Here is an 18,638-nt window from a genome sequence, read left to right as displayed (position 1 = left end):
ATACCTAGTGAGCGAAAGAGACACCGACCTTCTTGAAGACCTGAAGGATGAAGGCGTGACAGCCGTCAGGAGATCGCCATACGTAAGGACAACATAGAAATACAAACGAAACACATAATCTTGACCTTCAACAGATCAAAACTTCCTGAACGTATTAATCCTGGTTTCATTAGGTGTGGAGTACGTGCCTCCATGCTTAACCCGCACCGCTGCCTCAAGTGCCAGCGGTTCGGGCACGGTATAACTTCTTGCCGCGGCAAAACAACCTGTACGACAAAAGAACCCCACCGACAACTGTAACTCCACCACCTCCAGTTGTCCGAACTGCCGAGGACCGCACGCGGCATACTACCGGAACTGCGAGAAATTACAAGGAAAAGAAATTCATTAACGTTAAAGTAACTGAAAACAGCTCCTTCCCAGAGGCGCGAAAGAGGTTCGCCTCTTTCCCCCGGCGCCGCTCACCCGGGGGCGGAGCGGGTATGGTTTCGGCGGCAACCCAGGTCAGCGAGACTGACCTTGTCCTGCGCTTGCCCACCGCCGGGTTGTCTCCGCCAGCCAAATCCGGCACCGCACTGCCTGCAGAGCCTGCAGTGCTCGCGTTTGCCACAAACACCGTTGGCAGCGATGCAGCTCCTCACGCTGCCACTCCGCCAGCCCACAGTGCACCTGAGGGCACTGAACAATTGGACAACCGGGAGCGTGCGGCGATTTCATCCTCGCCCCACCGTCTGCCCCGCTTGTGGCGCTCCCAACGCCCGTGGCGGTGACGGCAGAAATGAAGGGCACTCAAAAGGGGGGAAAGCCCAGGGGGCCTGGTCCGATCGACACCCCCCGGGACTACGGATGAGGAGATGTATGTGGCACCCTTCCTATCTCCTCCGCAGCAGAAGTAGCGGGGTCTTTCATCCAAACCTCCAAGGAAGGTAAAAAAACACGCTCCAAGAGTCCGAGCCCCGAAAGGCTTTACATTAATAATCACACTCCAGTAGCTCGGAACACATAATAGTGGGAAAAGAAAACATTCTTTAATGAAACTGCAAGGCCTTAGTAACCTTGACGATATGTACGAGGTACTGCATTCTAATCAGCCAAGTGTAATGTGTGTCCAAGAAATGCATTTAAGTCTGTGGTATTCAGAAAGGACAGGGATGGCTGCACACACTTTTTGGCGGGGTGGCCATAATCCCCCCGAAATCGTTGGCATGCCACCCTATCAACTTGAATACTGTCCTTTAGGCAGTAGCAATTCGCACAATAATATTTAATAGGTTGATAACCGTATGATCTTTTTTCTTTCTTTTTCCATCTCTTGATTGGGACGTGGCCACAGACCTATATGGCAGTGAACACTTCCCTACGTCACTATCATACATAGGTAAAGGGCCAAACAGTTCCGCTATACCTAAAAGGTTAAATGAAGCAAGAGCGAGCTGGAGTACATTTACAGAAACATCCAAACTCCACCCCCCACCCATAACACACCTATATGTTGAAAAAGCCCCCCAACTCCTCACGGCGCACATCCTCGACGCCGCCGAAAAGTCCATTCTCCAGTGCTGCCCGTTCAACCGAAGGAGGCCCTGGTGGAATGAGAACTGTATGCTGGCGCAAGAGACTCTGAATAAGGCGTGGGATGCCTTCGTCAGTACGCCGCGTCCAATAGCCTTGTGTCACTTAAAAGCTCAAAAGGGCGAAGGCAGTTGCTAAGCGTGTGCGCAGTGAAGCGAAGCGAGAGATTAGCGCAGCTTCCTTAGATCCATTAACGCACACACAGACGCACAAGGGGTATGGACAAGAGTACGCTAACTTAAGAACAACATACACACAGCCTGCCCCTGGTCAGCACAACCGGGGACACACTCGAAGATCAGGCTAACACACTTGCGCAACACTTCCAACACGTTTTCAGATCTGGAAACTACACGAAAACTTTCCTGAAGCATAAAACTGCTTGTGAAAAGAAGTCCCTTCATGACTATAACAAGTTAAAATGCGGTTAAGATTCTGAATTTACACTGTATGAGCTGAAGGCTGCCCTGGGCGCATGTAAACCTCCAGGTACAGGCGCAGATACGATTACTTGCACCATGATACAACATCCACATACAGACACGCTTGATACACTCCTACACCTATACAAAAAGTATAGCTTCGTGCATAATCCAGCGCCTTGGAGGGAGGCCATTGTAGTAGCTTTCCTGAAGGTGGGGACGGACCCTTCCTCTCCAGCCAGCTATCCACCCATAGCCCTTACAAGCTGCCCGTGCAAGCTTCTCGAGAAGATGATCAACAGGAAGCTCGTGTACTTTCTTGAATACAATGGTCTTCTCGAGAGCTGCTACACTGGCTTCAGGACAGGGCGATCCGCAAACGACCAACTTGTGGCTTAAATGTCGGAGAGAACCTTTCGTGTGAGAGTTGGTAATGCACTCTTCAAGGTTCACGTTAAAGAAAACGGCGTGTCTTAAGGGGGTGTTTTTAGCAGAACACGCTCTATATTGAAGATGTAGTCCCATAGGAATGCGCGGCCACCTGCAATTCATTTTAATATGTATGTAGACGCCTTCTAATACTTTTTATATCTTTTTATAAGCTAAGTACACATTGGTGTCAACAAACTTGCCAGCTGGGCATACAAGAATGGCCAGCAAAATGGTTTTAAACATAATTCTGGAAAAAGCACTTTTGCTGTCCGCTCCAAGAAGATGGGGTCCACCGAGACCCAGACATCACTCTTAACAGCGTGCCGATTCCTGCGAACAAGGAGCACAAATGTTAGGTATCTTATTCAATGAAAAGCGGGCGTTCATTCCAAATATCACACAACTTAAATGCAAATGCTTAAAAACAATGAATCTTCTGACGGTCCTCTCAGACAAATCTTATGGGGCCTACAAAAAACTCCTGCTACGTCTCTATACTGCATTGCTAGGGTCTCGGCTTGACAACGGCCGTGTAGTGTATGGGTCGGCGACAGAAACGGCCCTGAGAATACTCTACCTACTGCTGCACCTCGGGCTTCGCCTTTCATGTGGCGTTTTCCGCACAGCCCTGTCCAGAGTCTGTATGTAGAGTGTGACAAAGGGTGCCTAGAGCATCAGCGGGAGTATGTTGACTTGCTGTATTCGTCTAAAATCGCGTCTATCACCAACCACCCTTTTAATCCTATCATTAACGACACATCACAATTACAACTCCTTTTATGCAGGTCATTCATCCATTTCTTTACCTTTTTCTTTTAGTGTGAGGGAAAAAGCTGCTGAACTCCAGGTCTCCCTTTCACAGTTGCACAAGACTTCTATCAATAAATTCATTCCCCCGTGGCATCTTCGTCCCATATTATGGGTCCTGTAATTCATGCAAATACAAAAAATAGGGCACCCAGGAGTGCGATTTTGCAGCCATTCCTGTCTCTGCACGAGAAGTACAGGTAAGACGAATCCTTCAGCGACGAGTCGTAAACTTCTTGTACTGCCTCTTGTGCAGCGCACAGACCAAATTTTGGCGTAAGTAAAACAACGAATTTTCATTATAGTATTTACACGGCAGAGGCGCATGGCATTTTACTCGTTTTATATCACCTCACTAAACATAAACTTCCCATGTCCATAGTACACAGTGAACACAGATTCCCAGTGTACACAGATTTCTTGAGCCTTGTGCGGGCACTGCCATCTAAAAAGACTTCTAAAAACTATGTCGTCAATCTTCTTTCAAAGTGTAAGTAAGCGCGAAATGAACAAGGACGAACGAATTTAACGGGACACGACGCTTTTTTTCCGCCGGGTCCCGTTCATTTCGTTCATCCTTGTTCATTTCGCGCTTACACGATGAATGACCAACTCGCCCAAGAAACCATTCTTTCAAAGGTTTTAATGACGTCATATGCCTCATATCTTGAAATGACTATATGCTGGGTACTAGGGCGCCGTGGAATCCCTGGTAATGAGGCTGCACATCAAACAGCCGCTGCGGCCGCTGTGATGAATACAATTGATATACCACCAGTACCTTCCACCGACCTCAAGACAAATCAGAAACAAGAGCTTCGTAACACATGGCAACCACACTGGAGTCAACAAACAGGCAAGAAACTACATCTACTAAAACCACACTTAGGCCACTACACAACTGACGCACACAATAGACACACAGAAGTGGTCTCCGCTAGGCTACGGATAGGCCACACACAAGTAACGCACTCATACTATCTCACAGAGTCTTGAAGACCCCTGTGTAGCGGGTGTGGGAAGGGCCTATCCGTAGTACATTTCCCAATCATATGCAAGGCACTTGACACAAGATGACAAGCATTTCCGTGAACTCTACAAGCATTTCCCTGAACTCTCACTGCCCCCTCATACTTTTTACCACACGAACCAATGTTTTCTAGTCCAGGTGCTCTTACGTTTTTAGCTGAGGCAACACATCTGCAGCTCTTGTTTGATTGATTGGTTGTAGTGTTTAACGCACCGACGCAACGGAGGCAGTCTGGGGCGCCGTAGTGGAGGGCTCCGGATTAATTTTGACCACCTGGGGGTCTTTAACGTGCGCCGAAATCTCGAACACACGGGCGTTGTTTCTTTTCGTCTCCATTAGAAAAGCGGCCACCGCGGCCGGGAATCCAACCCTCGTCCTCGTGCTCAGCACCACAACGCCTTAGCCCTGCAGCTCTTCTCATACAGCCGCGTTAGCCGTTCGGGGATTTCGCCCGCAATAATAAACTAATTCGTAATAAATAACGCGTAATCATCCTGGCCATACACACCAGTCATCTGAATTGTCTTTTGTTGCGTTTCACTTTTACTTTTACTACATGTTTAGTATTCACGGCTACATCGCTCACTAAACTCGTTCTTTGGCATTCTTTGCCCATGTTAGCCTGGCGCCATTAAACAATAACTGTCATCATCATCATCATACAAGGCACAGCAGTTCTGCCCACAACGTTGTTGCAGCTGAGGACGTCTTGCTCGAGACTCATGCTGCTCCTTTGTTTTCACCGAGACGGAACATGCAATGTCACGACGGCACATGGTGGGTGCGTCGATGTGTGTCTCATTGGTGCACCATTAGTTGCGCTCGGACGGGGGACAAGAGACGGCTTGCGTAAGCTATCACTAGAGTGTACTAGAAGGAGTTGAGTGGGACGAACGGAGCGCTTCACCTGAAGCGGCGGCTGTGGATTGAATAGAGGGCGCAGCGGGTGAAGTGGATTCTTGCCGACTGCGCTCGCCAAGCAGCGCGGCATCGCGCGGGCGGCGCTTTTTCGTGTTTCGCCCAATTTTTATGTTAACAGCAACTCCAAAGCAACAGCGGGGTAGAAAAAAAGAACGTGTTAGAATAAATTAAAAGGAAGTTTTAGAGGCTTTGCGGCAGAAGCGTGCCCTGTTTTTTTTTCAACGAAGTACTTCCAACGCGGAAAATAGAACGACAGACGAACGGAGGTGATAGGGACAAGCGTTGAAGTACCAGTTTCCAATACGTCTTTTCCGTGTTCACCCTTAACTCTCTCGACGTTGCAATAAATAGAAGAAACATGGGCAGCGCTACATAAACTTTTGCTACATCTGTTTAATGACACCGGGCATTTCATTGCAGCGCCAATGAAGCAAATCGAGGAATCTGGTCTTATTTTAATTTTACACAAGCTTTGCAACATGTTCTCTACGAAATAATAATTTTTAAAATCTCTCGGTCTTAACCCAATTCAATAAAACCATATATGTTGCTGAAGTGTGCATGCCAGTTATTCAGACGGGAATGCCGCATCATGATGCGGCATCATGCTGCAGTGAGCACTGAAGGGCCCGGGCTGACCCGAAAGCGGTTTATCGGCGGGCCCGGGCTTAAAGGAGCCATGAAGAGAAAACACAAGTTTGGTTCATTCAAAAGATTGTCTCGTTAGAATCATACTGACACCACTTTTAACGTAAACTTCGCTCAAATAAGCTACATAATTAGGAAAAACGGGAATGGTCATGCGACCCACCAGCTCATTTCCCGCAACAGAACCTATGTCGTCACATGAGCTAAGCTCTGCGATTGGCGGAGGCTGGCAGAAGCAGACGCAAATTAGGTAGAACTTACAAACTAGACGAACGAGCGATTTGCGCTTAAATTTAGGGCACATTCTTTACAAAGCAATAAGAATGATGGGACAAACAGTGGAAGTTACGAAAGCACATGTAAACATAGAAGTACTGATGCGTTCTGCTGTTCGTACTGCGCACAGCATGCTTGGTTTCGCTGCACAGCACTACGGGGCTTGGGGTTGTCTCAGACGACACTGGCCGATTGACGCAAGCAACGGTGTCTTACGTGACCCCATTTGTCGAGCGAGCACTGTTTCAGGGAACGAATATTTTCTCCCAGAACAAAAACAAGCCAGGTTTAAATGCGGGCAAAAACAAACCAAACGCTTGCCACGGTATGGTGGCGCCATCTAGGTTACGGAACGTAAAGAAACGCGGGAACAAACCAACACCGCTGTACAGGGTGGAGAAACCTTTGAACGGTCCCGTGCCGCCGCAATTGGGCCAACGGGCTCAACGCGTTATTCTTTTTGTTTCCCACGAGACCTAGCAACGCGAAACAGACAATATGATTCAAACTTCTTCAGTAAACCGCGTTGCGGCGATAATTTTAGCGCGGTTTTGACACAATGACTTGCTTCGGCGGCGAGCGAGCAACCGAAAATGGCGGCGCCAGCGTATACGTGTCTCTACCCTGTACGGCGGATGCGTGAATGAAGATACTCTAGGCTGCAGAGCGGTCGGTTTCAGTGATGTCACTTGGGACCACGAAAACGCACGATTGAGCGGGAAAATCAAAATTTTAACCTAAATTGTTTAATTTCTCAGTGAATAAAGCACCATTTGTATCCGGACAAGCGCTGGGGGCACTATAAAACACGAAATCTTTCGAATAAAACCAACTTGCATTTTCTCTTCATGGCTCCTTTAATGCCACAGGCCTGGGCCGGGCTTGAATTTATGGGCCTGGCTATATATATTTCCGATGTGAATTGTAGAAAAACGCATTAGAAGAAATGTTATGAGTTTATTTCAACGCTCCTCTTGACGTTAGTTGTATGCACTGTTCTAAAAACGTGTAGGTCTGATAGTTCCTGTTCATGTACTGCATCAACATTTTACATGTTGGGGCATAACATACCGAAGATACGACTACAAGGGAATGCATGTAGCACGGAAGGGATTAATTCGGACAACCTGGAACTCGATCTACGTCTACTGTGCACGGTTTTTACATGCCGCACCCGATGAAATGCGGCAGCCGGGGCCGCGAATCGAACTCGCGGGCTAGGGAAACAAAGCCGCTGAGCAACCGCTATAGACAAAACAGTTCACTGCACTTACTCGTGGATTAAAACGCGGCGCCAAAACTTTCAGCATACCAACGTGTGTCCGAGACAACCATAATGTTACGTTGCCAAGAATCTGGTCATCAAATGTGATGGTGTCAGATCTGATTTAATTAAGAATATTAGCTATACCCGATGTGACACGAACTGAAGACAGTGGAAGAAAAAGTACATGTGTGCGCTATTTCACTCCGGATTTTCGCCTTCAATCCATGACGTGTTGTACAGACTAGATGCTCCGTCTGGTTGCCGCTGCGAAGACACTAAACCAACTGTAATAAATTTTATTCAGCGTCTAAGGCCGGGCCAGGTCACACCCATGCGGGCCATTCTTAGGCCCAAAAATAAATTACCGGCCGCGGGCCTAGGATTAAGACGACGGGCCGGGGCTGTGCTCACTTATGGATGCCTGAAATAAGTGTGAGGGCCCCGGGTCGGGTTCAGACCGGTACCGGGCCTTAAAAAGAGGCCTGTGCAGGGTTGCCATTTCTATTAAGCATATCAATTGCGTTCTTCGATTTGACTGTACGGCCGTGAACGATGCGCAGCTTTTCGCATACTCCTCGAAACTTCAGATTTTTGTGTATTTGACTACATGCTCTCCCCAGAACACCGCGAATAGACGCGCTATTTTACAGATATACTGCGAATATGCCATTCAGACCAGCCCTGGTATTTTATTAGAGCAATTACCGCTCTTATTCACGGGCTTTGAATAAATATAAAACTCCTGCAGTCTGCCGTAATTAATTATAGTTGGGGTTGCAGATAAAACGAATTGTTGTGAGGACTGCTTCGGCAGAATTAAAGGTCGAAAGCACGAGATTGCTAGCAAATGTCGAAAATGTCAAGATTCGAAAAACGCAAGCCCTTTTTCCCCAAACATTGGCACTAGAACGAGACCAACAATTTTGATCATCAACAGCAGCATCCCGTGATACAGAACCACGTCGCGTCAGCAGAACAAGCGCCAGCTGGTCAAAATGTTTGTTCATGGCAATTTGATGCTATGCCTCGTGGAAACTATTGCAATCTGTCATGACCCCTGCGAGGGGCGGATCCTCGCTCAATACTTCTACGTCGGGCGTAGGCACACCACGGGCGATTCTCACTTCTTTACCATCGATAACGTGCGTGCAGTCACGCTGTATGTAGCAGTACTCGAAGTGCAGCTCACACACCACGCAGTTTTGTTTCATAGGTTGATCCGCGAGCTTCATGTGTCGGAACGCAAAGGTGTGATAGCACAGTTTTGTAGCTAGCGCGGCATCCCAGCGCACAAAAGTGGCGGGGGCTATAGGCATGCCGAGGACGGTGAAATTAAACACGAAAGGCTCATCACTCTACAAAACTTCACAGAGAAAGATAAGCAGCAGCAGCGGTTGCGCAAAGTTCTAAAACACATGACTGAAAACGACTGCGGGACCTCCGTTCTGCGGTCGCCCTGTGCCGCCGCTTGCAGTTCGCACCGGCACAACCCAATCCACTGCGACCGCAGCGCCGCCCCGCCAACTTTCCACAAACTGCGCTTCGCGGCGAAGCAGGCGCGGAGCCGGCGGCTCGTCCCACTCAACTCTTCTAGAAGACTCTACTATCACCCTGTCTAGGCCTGCTTGTTTTTGTGCTAGCACCGCTCCTATTCTATGGCCGCTGGCGTCTGTGCGGACTTCCGTCGGAGCAGAGCTGTCAAGTGAGCTAGGATTGGCGGGTTCGGTAAATGTCCGATCAGCGTGAAAAAGCGGAAGCTTGCACTTTGCCCAAAGAGAACTTTGCTTCTTTCTTCAGAAGATCAGCGAAAGGGCGAGCGATGGCAGCGGAATCTGACAAAACGGCGGAAGTAACAGCACAGACCTATATTGCTGCGTACGTCGGGCAGCGAACGTGGGACGGGGAATTCGTTGACGGCGCTATTCTTCTCGAGATCGGGCTGAACACCGGTGGTGTCGGCTAGATGACCAAGAATCTTGCATTGACGGTACTCGAAACGGCATTTCTTGGAGTCTACTTGCAGACCTGCCTGGCGAAAGACACCCTGAATGTCCGAGAGACGTTAAAGATGAGTCTCAAATATGGGGGAATAGACAACGACGTCGTCTAGTTAACACAGGCAGGTGGTCCACTTGAAGCCGTGAAGAAGAGAGTCCATCATCGTTTCAAATGTGCCAGGCGCGTTACAAAGTCCGAATGGCATTACTGAATTGGTACGACCCGTCTGGTGTTACGGAAGCGGCTTTTTCGCGATCTTTTTCGTCGACAGCTATTTGCCAGTATCCAGACCGCGGGTCAATTGATGAAAAGTACCATGTAGAAAGTAGAGGGCATCGTCAATTCGAGGAAATGGGTAATCATGATTTTGTTAAAATGCCTGTAGTCGACGCTAAAGCGCCATGAGCCGTCCTTATTTTTCACTCAGACGCCCATGTGCTAGAGGAGGGTTCGATAACATTTCTTCTGAGCATTTCATCGACTTCCCGCTGAATGACGCCCCGTTCGGGCAGGGACACGCGATATGGGCATCGACGTATGGGGCTGTCAACGCCGCTGTTTATGGGGTGCGTTACAACAGACGTCGGACATAAGGGGCGGCTGTCGGAGTACAAAATGGCCCGATGGCTGGCAAGAAGACTTCGGAGCTGTTGCGCTTGCCGAGCGGAAAGGTCGCGAGAAATCCTTGTCATAAACTGCTCTGGTGTCGCAAGGTTGGGGAGGGGGGGGGGGGGGGGGCTGCTTTGACATCTTGAGCTGTGTCAGCACCAGCACACACCCAGATAAAGAGAGATTGGACGTAACCCGCCGCGGTGGCTCAGTGGCTAAGGCGTTGCGCTGCTGAGCACGAGGTCGCGGGTTCGATTCCCGGCCGCGGAGGCCGCTTTTGTGATGGAGGCAAAAAGCAAAAACGCCCGTGTGTACGAGATTTCGGCGCACGTTAAAGATCCCTAGGTGGTCGAAATTAATCCGGAGCCCTCCACTACGGCGCGCCTCATCGCCTACGTTGCATCGGCGCGTTAAACCCCACAATCAATCAATCAGAGATTGGACGTAGCTGGATGTGCACATGTGATTAGCGTCTGCTCCTGGAGATGCTAGCCAAGGTCTGCCACAATATTGTTCGCTGCTAAAAATCAAACAACAAAATTGGATACTACGTGTTTGTCACAAACCCCTCCGCTGGATAATTGCGTCCGCGAGCAAAAACCAATAAAGAAGGGCGCGAAGCAACAGTTATTTATATTTTAGCAGGGTGGCCGGCCCGTGAGTTTTCACGTGTGCCGAGATTGCTGGGGCGAATGAAATCACAACGGAGATGCTCGACTGCGTTTTTACTATATAAGTTTACTACACGAACAAAAGACTACAGGGCAACGGTCGACACAAAAAAAAAGGAGCCTTCACACTGCCATCGGCCTTGTGCGTGCAGGCGCTAATCATCTGTACACCAAGCGCACGCGCGCGCTAACTAGATAGCAACACAACAAAGGAAAACCAAAAAAACCAAGTAGCACTATGACGACACTCGATCCGCCGTGCCCTACGCCTTAACCTCCGACCTCGAACTTATAACTGAGACAGCTATACGCGACACGCGAAACACTCTAGAGGCAAACACTTGTGTAAAAAAAGAATACTAACACGTACGCCACACGCCAAACACTCTAGGGGACAAACAATATCCCCCCCCCCCGACAACAGCACTTACTACAAAAAAATCTAGTAGCTCTGCAAGCTGTACCCGACACGTGAAATTCCCTCAAACATCGTCACCATTGAGAACGACAATTACGACACCCAACACACAAAAAACCGACTCTCAGCTCGTTAGCTACGAGTGACCCTAGAAAAAAAAACCCGGAAGGAGGCGGATATCTTAATCCGATGCAACAAACAATTAAGAGGGGGAGGCGCGGCAATAGGAAGTCTCTACGAGGCAAGGAGAACCCGCCGGTTCACCGACGGAAAGTCACGACGAGGTGGAGCCGACCTCGCCGGGCAGCCGCTTACGTGTTTCGGGGCACCGGGGTTCAGAAGCTGGTTCGCCATGGGACTCGCGGCGTCGGGCGAACTCGAGCGTTAGGCTGTGGTTGTTCTTTCGCGAGCCTACGGACCACGGTGTAAGAATATTCTTACACCGTGCTACGGACGTACTTCCGCTAAAGCGCGTCACCCCCGGACCCTTCCCCGCGTAGCACGTTCACGAATCTCCAGCCGACTGCCCCCAGCGACCGTTTGCGCTCGCTTAAATTATCTCCGCCGGCCGCCGGCCGTCCCGTAGACCTGCTCCGGGGTCTTCCCCATTGTTCCTCCGGTGCCCCCCTCCCGGGGACCCCCGGCCGCTCACCACGATCGCACGCGCGCGTCCGAGATAGCAATCATGACGTCATCCCTCGCATCTGCACGTCCGCTAGAATGTCGCAGCCCGCTTTTGTCCTCTTAGCAGGCGGGGCGAAACAAAGGGCGTGAGCACCAAGCCGAGGGGACCCCCGGATTCCTCAGCGAGGCGCAAAATGGCCGAACCCCGTCCGGGAGGCCGTCATGTCGGCCGCCCCGAATATGAAAAATGGAAGACGTGGCCTGCAGTTTGTGACAGTGTTCCAAAAGTTTGCATATGCTATACATCAAAAAGATGGGGCGATAGTTGTCTGCAAAGAGGCGGTGTCCTTTTTACTGTGAAGGAATATATGTCTCACCACTCGAGTTTTCATTCCGGAGAAACTAATTTAGTCAGTGCCGCTCCAGGGCTCCACCTCCGACATCTCTTTCACAACGGTTATCATAACGGTTATTCCCCTCGCCCACCGATGGCTATTTCATAAGTAACGCAGTCGGCTGACAGCGGCCGTAGCGCCGTTATCAGATGATTGCGGAAAATCAACAGCAGCGCGAATGGGTGTAAAAACGCTCGACTGTTTGAGTGTAGGGTTTAACTCTCCGACGCATCGCAGGCGATAAGGCGCGCCGAAGTGGAGGGCTCCGCATTAATTTTGACCACCCGGGGATATTTAACGTGCGCTGAACTCTAGTACACACAGCCGTTTTAAATGCAGAGCATTTCTTAGCCTCGCCTCTTCCTGCGTCGGACGGCGTCCACAGCTCCGCGTCCGCAGCAGGTGCGCCTCTCCTCCTTCCCTCATCTCTCTCAACAGCAGCTGGCGCGCGCATGCGTCGTAGTCAGCCCGTTCGCTCCGTCGCGGTCTCGGCGTAACAGGTGCGTGATAGCAGCGCGGTGGGGCGTGGAAGGGCACGCGCTGCTTGCGCATGCGCGCTCTCCCCCCCGTACTGCTCTCCCTCTACTGCGCGCGCTGCAAATATAAAGCGGCTAGCGGTCGCTCGTGCTTGTCACTGCGTTGCTCCTTCCTTCCTTGGTTGACGCTCGCTCCACCCTGACGCGACTTTACGCGGCGTTAACGACCCCCAATGCTCTGCATTTACTCGTGTTCCCCTCGCGGGAAGGCGCGGGAATTTTTTTTTTTACTTTTCACCTCCATCAGAAAAGCGGCCGCCGCGGCCGGGAATCGAACCCAAGACCTCAAACTCAGCAGCGCAAGGGCTTAGAGAAAAGTGGCTCTTTGGTCATTTTTCGCTCACGCGTTAGGCAATGATTATACAGGCGGCGTTGTTCAGACGGACAGGCGTCGAACATGGCGTTGATGGCAGCAGGATGCCCAAGTCTGTCACTTGCGGTTCGTGATCCGGCGATCTCTTACAGGAGAACCTGTGCAGCGGAGAAGAATATCATAGCGAGCGGCATGGATCCAACCGTTTCGCCGTGCCCAATCCCGGCTCACTTGGTCCCGGCAATGAAGTAATCGAGGGCTCTTGATGCCCTGGGTAATGTTTAGTTTTCGGATAACGACATTCGCTACAATCAAGGGATGGGATTTAAAATGTTACACACTTTACAACAAAACAGAAGCATACTCAAAAGCACATACTGAAACATATCTGACAGGCGAGGGTCTACCGGCGTCTCCGGCCGTTCACTTCCGCTCTCGTCCGCTAGACTGTCGCTCTAACCCATACACACCAAGCCCCCAGTTGTATTACAAAAGTCCCACCTCCAACAGGTACGTCACAACAGAGAGAGTGAGAAATACTAGTCAACTTACTGCAATTACGCTGCGTATTGGCCCCAGCTAAAACCAGTCGTAGTTACGTGTAGAAATTCTCGTGGGATCTAACACACTCTCTCTCAAGTACTTTTCTCGAACTCACAATAACAGACAACCAACAAAATAAACAGAACTGACAAACTCACAATTTACAGTCAAGCCGCGAACTTACGTCGCCCAAGAAAAAACAAACCACGCTTGAACCCTGCTCTGTTATCGCTTTGCTACGTCCCAGGAACCTGGCTACTGACGAATCCCCGCCAGAGCGGCGACCCAACCTGACGCGCGATGAAGTCAACGCAGCGACTTACAGCTTTGGCCAGTACAACCTCGCGTGGCGCGTTTCCCCGTTCTGTAATGACCTCCCAGCCATCGTCCCTTTGTAACTTGTAACCCGCTTGTAACTTTCAGAGTACTTGCACAAATAATCGCCTCTTCTCCCAGCAGAGCAACAGCCGTAGTGACCCAGGTTCGGGACACACGCTTGACAGCATTTCGTCGCTGCGATCATCCCTATAGGCCACTTCAGCCGGAACCACTCCGACTACGAACAATACGATCAAAGGCAAAAAGCGTTCCGGCGGCTCCACTTCGCACCTCTTGTACGCTGCGTAGGCCCAACCAGCATGAAAACAAAGAAGCAACAAGGATGACCATAAGGAACAAAAACAAACGAGCTTCTGGGTTTTTTTAATAATTAACTGCGGTACTTGAATAAAACAGCCTCTCTTCTTTCCACGACACTCTTAAGCTAACACTTCATGTCTTTGTGGGAAGCTGGTGAAATAGCAAAACGGGGAAAATCGCAAGAGGATCGAGTGCTTCGCGACGATGTACTTCAGGGTCAAGCATTCCTTACCCTGTTGCTTTTTTTCCTCCTGAAGGTTGAATCGAGTGACCGAGAAATCAAATATTTCGCGTTGATGTAGCGAAAGGAATACCATTCTCTTTAAAAGCTCATTATGCAGCGTTTTATGTGCCCCAAGTTACAGTCATTATGTAAGCTGAAGAATTTGGATCCCACTCGTGACTATGTCGTGCAGGCCTACCGCTTGGTATTGGTGATTATTCTACTCAGCTCGAGACCGGATGGGCTTGCCATAAGGCTAACATAAGAATGTCGCCATCAGTAGGGAATTCATGGCCACAATTTGAGCTTATTCGTATCAATCGTGCGATAAATTAGGCTTAAAATAATGACGTGCAAAATACGTTTTGTAAGAACACAATACTCAGAAGCATTTCCCCTATTTCTGTCGCATATAGTGAAGCTATACCTTAAGAAAACCGTCTGCCTCGCTGTTATAACACCCGTCCTTGCCCATAGTGTTTGACGGTAGAATTTTGTTCGTAGCTGTATTCTCCAAGAGAAAACAGTGCAGTCGACAGGATGAAGCAAGCGAAACACAAACAAACACGTCTGTTTCTCCTGCTTTCTCCCATCTCCTCCGCTGTTTACCACCGAGTTAAAATGTACAAACAAGCCTTCAGCAAACCCCTTTGACCTTTATGCTCCTCTTATTGCGTAGTGATCCAGAGTAGTTGCCAATTTCGAAAATTGTCACAAAAACCTACCTTGCCTTTTTTCTCCAGGGGAAAGTCTGCATCAACGGTGACTGCAAAGTGAGACAATCAAAGTATCCTGTGGAGCCTACGCTTAAATAAATGAATTCTTTGCGGGAACAGCTATTTCGAGCTTTACACATGTACTGACCTCGAAATGCCGAGTCTTTCTTTCCCGAATAAACCAGTTTGTTGCATGCGATTGCGATTGCCCCCATTTTTCTTGCTGCCATCCTACTGCACTGTGCCTTACCTTTTCATCTAAATAAAGGGCAGGTGAATTCGGCATTCACTTTTAACTAAATTTATTAGTACACTGAAACGATATTAGATGTGAAACATCTCTCGCTGTCGGCTCTGTCGTCCGTCGTCCGTGCATCCGCACCTCTCCCCCTACACTATAAAAGGAAATAATAGTTGGCGGCACCCGATTTCGATCCCACGACTCTCTGGCCGCAACGGGAGGTGCGTGGCACTCTTCCCACTGCGCTACAAAACCGAGACAGGAGCAAGTGCTACGAAGGCGCCTTATGTCATTGACTCATTCAAACGACGTCAAGAAGCTACTGATACAACGGAGGCACGCGAAGCTGAACGTCAACGGAAACGACGAACTGAAAACTTTACAGGCAGCTGTTTAATTTCCCGTGGGAAAGCTGTCGCGGGAAGCTCCACGCGCCTTGCAGCTCAACGAGAGAAGAGGATGAAGAGGGTGGGCAGCGGGGTAGGAGCCCGAACACGCAATAAAGAAAGACGAGAACCAGGAGGTTTTCGATCAGGTAACGCCGGTGTCGGTCTCTTCGCTGTATCTACATCTCTCTACATTTCGGTGTCTCGACATGGGGGTTCACACTACGTTCCCATTCATGCTCCGATAAATGAAACAACATAACGGTAACACAATGGAACCTACACGGAACCCCTATGATGCCTCGCATCCTCCTCATGGTTCCCCACGAGAAGATGGTGTAACTTTTTTCATTATTTCCAGGTTTCTCGCCAGCGAAACATTCAGTTTACAAAAAAAAACAAAGGAATTCAGGGAAGTTTGCCCTAACGCGCAAGACTTGAATGGCGAAGCTTGTTGTAGGGGTTCTCCTTCGGACACATAGTTTCAGCATTATTGTTTATTTTCACAGTTGCGGTAACGGTAATCCTTGTAATATGCATCGAAGAGGTCGTCTTCTTCGCGCAGAGTGTAGGATGCGAACTCGTCCTTAGCGTTGAATGTGAACATCTTCGACAGAACTCTGTCTGGTTGGGTTATACTTAAGAGGCAAATACACCAACCAAGGGCGTTTATTCAAAGCGGTCCCAACGTTTCGGAGCCAACTCGGCTCCTTCATCAGGGGTGACTATGTACGACAAGAAGCAGCGGTTATATAGGTGTCTTCTTCTTTTTCTTTTTTTCTTACTGGATTATTTCCCTTGCGCGTCGGAGGCCGTGGGCGTAGATGGTGGGAAGGGCTCCGAGGGATCTGTTCAGGCCCTGCCGGTTATCTTGCATGTGCCATGACTCAAGCAGTAATCTTTGTGAGTAATTCGTTTCGGTGCCAATCACCTGCGCGCCGTCAAAGTTAATCCGGTGATCAGCTTTTTCGCAGTGCTCGGCCAATGCACTGCGCTGAGTGTCGGACTTGCGAACGTCGTTTTTGTGTTGGCGGAGGCGTTCCGGGAAGTTCATGGTCTCCCCAACATAACTAGCGGGGCATTGTGCGCAAGCAATCTTGTAGACGACCCCTTGTGATTTTTCTTTTGGCGGCCGCTCTTTAGGTCGAGGTATGAGCCGTCCAAGAGTTGACACTGGCTTGTGGGAGACGACAATGCCTTCCTTGCGAAGAATGCGGGATAATGTTTCACTCGTTCCTTTAACATAGGGGACGGAAATACGGGTGGGTCGGCGTCCGCGACGCCGACCCACGCTATGATTCAGGACAATATAGATGATTTATAAAACCGCTCCACGTGCTCTAATCTTCTTTTAAATGCAGGGCACTTTAGGCGCTCGCCTTGTCGTCGCAGCTCGCTCTTTTTTCAGTATTTATTGCCTGTGTTTGACAATTTACAGCAAATTACATTTCAACATTGCAAATAATGACACACACAAGAGGCGTAGTTTCCAGCCCATAAAGGGCTGACTTTGTCAAATAAAATGCGGTCATATCAATTAGTTTCTCCATTTGTTCCCGCCAATCATGTAGTTAATGGTGGAATAACGGCTTCAAGAAATCGTCCAATGCTCTCTTTGAAGTACACTCTTGCACGTCGCGCATCAACATCATTGTACAACCTTGCTTTACGTGAGCGCCATACACTACGGAGACACAGTGCCATGACTAAATTGTAAGGCACTCCATCCTCATTATCTATTGCAAGGGAAACGTATACCGTGAGGGTCTAGTGGAACGTCTTTGTGCAATGTCCTCTGTACCACATCTCAAAATATACTCCTCCCAAAAATGCAAAACTACACAATCTATCGTCTCACCTAAGTGATTTACAACTAAAAAAATCTGTCCACTACTCGACAAATAACCCTATGTACAAATAAGCAAAAAAAGGGGCAGTGCAACGCAGGCATGTGCGGGAGGAAAAGCAAGCAGGAAAAGAACATAATTCCCGGTGTCCCAGTTTCAGGCAGCGGGCGCGCGAGCAATGCGAAGGCGGGAAATTTGACTTTCATTGGGCAGTAGCCGTGAGCGGATAACGGCACCACAGCCCATCATTGCGAATCACTGCTCTGCACTTTCGACAGCTTTCACATTGAGTAGAACATGTTCAGTTTTTTTACGTTATTCAAGACACCGGTGAATCATAAGGCTCGGAAACATCCAGGAAAATGGTAAAAACATTCTCCGAAGTCCAGCTGGGAGCAACAGCAGCAATAATTGCGCGTGCGCATCGCCTAGTTCGATTTTTGAACGAGCGAACTCGACTCATAATCATGAATGTTTCTACGAAAACGAAATTGAACCAGTACTAACTAATGGCCACAAGTTAGACGATGCGAAATTTCGGAATTGTGAAAGATACGGAATTTCAAGAACGCCGAGGCAGTTCGCGAAAAAAGAAGAAAATTATGGCAGTTCTCAAAGACTATAAATAAACACAAAGACTGCGTCAACCTTGTCTTTAACAAGGCTAAAAATTAATAAGGATGTCGACATAGGCGATACCATAGCGAACTGTGCGACTCTTGTTTCCCTTGTGGTTTCTCCAAATTGACGCGACCTCAATCCTCCATCTTCATCTCGACCTAAGGTTCCCCAAGCAAATGATATTGCAATGTTAGTCTTGAGGATGGTTGTCCTTTTTATACAGTAACGTTAGGAGTGTTACTCACCATCAGCAACCGTTATGGCTTTAACAGAGACTTCGGTAAATCATTCTGTTCCTAGCATATTGCCGCGAACCATGTATGGGCTTATTTATTTATTGTTTGTTTTTGACTGCCGTGCCACGCCCGGCTGTGTTATCTGCGTTCCAAGCTAAGCGCGCCTTTCATTGTTTATTTTTATGCCGCACGGGCTATCACATTCAGATAAGCAGACTATTTCGCCCTGACGTCGCTAGCCCAGAAT

General features: G+C 49.1%; 1 protein-coding gene across 1 annotated transcript in view; it reads left to right on the top strand.

Moving 5' to 3' along the window:
• The window catches only part of LOC144176045 (venom metalloproteinase antarease-like TtrivMP_A), a 258,958-nt gene extending 243,707 nt beyond the window's left edge, over positions 1-15,251 (top strand). The window contains exon 14 of the mRNA XM_077705165.1: positions 15,088-15,251. Coding sequence (XP_077561291.1) covers positions 15,088-15,159 — 72 coding nt within the window. The 3' untranslated portion in view covers positions 15,160-15,251. The remainder of the gene's footprint in view (positions 1-15,087) is intronic.
• The last annotated feature ends 3,387 nt before the right edge of the window (positions 15,252-18,638 follow it).

This window comes from Haemaphysalis longicornis, unplaced genomic scaffold (genome assembly GCF_048455015.1).
Source record: "Haemaphysalis longicornis isolate Haplotype H1 unplaced genomic scaffold, Haemaphysalis longicornis Haplotype H1 scaffold_3, whole genome shotgun sequence".
NCBI classification, from domain to species: Eukaryota; Metazoa; Arthropoda; class Arachnida; order Ixodida; family Ixodidae; genus Haemaphysalis; species Haemaphysalis longicornis.
Note: the sequence above shows the minus strand (reverse complement) of the source record. Positions and strands in the feature narration are given on the sequence as shown.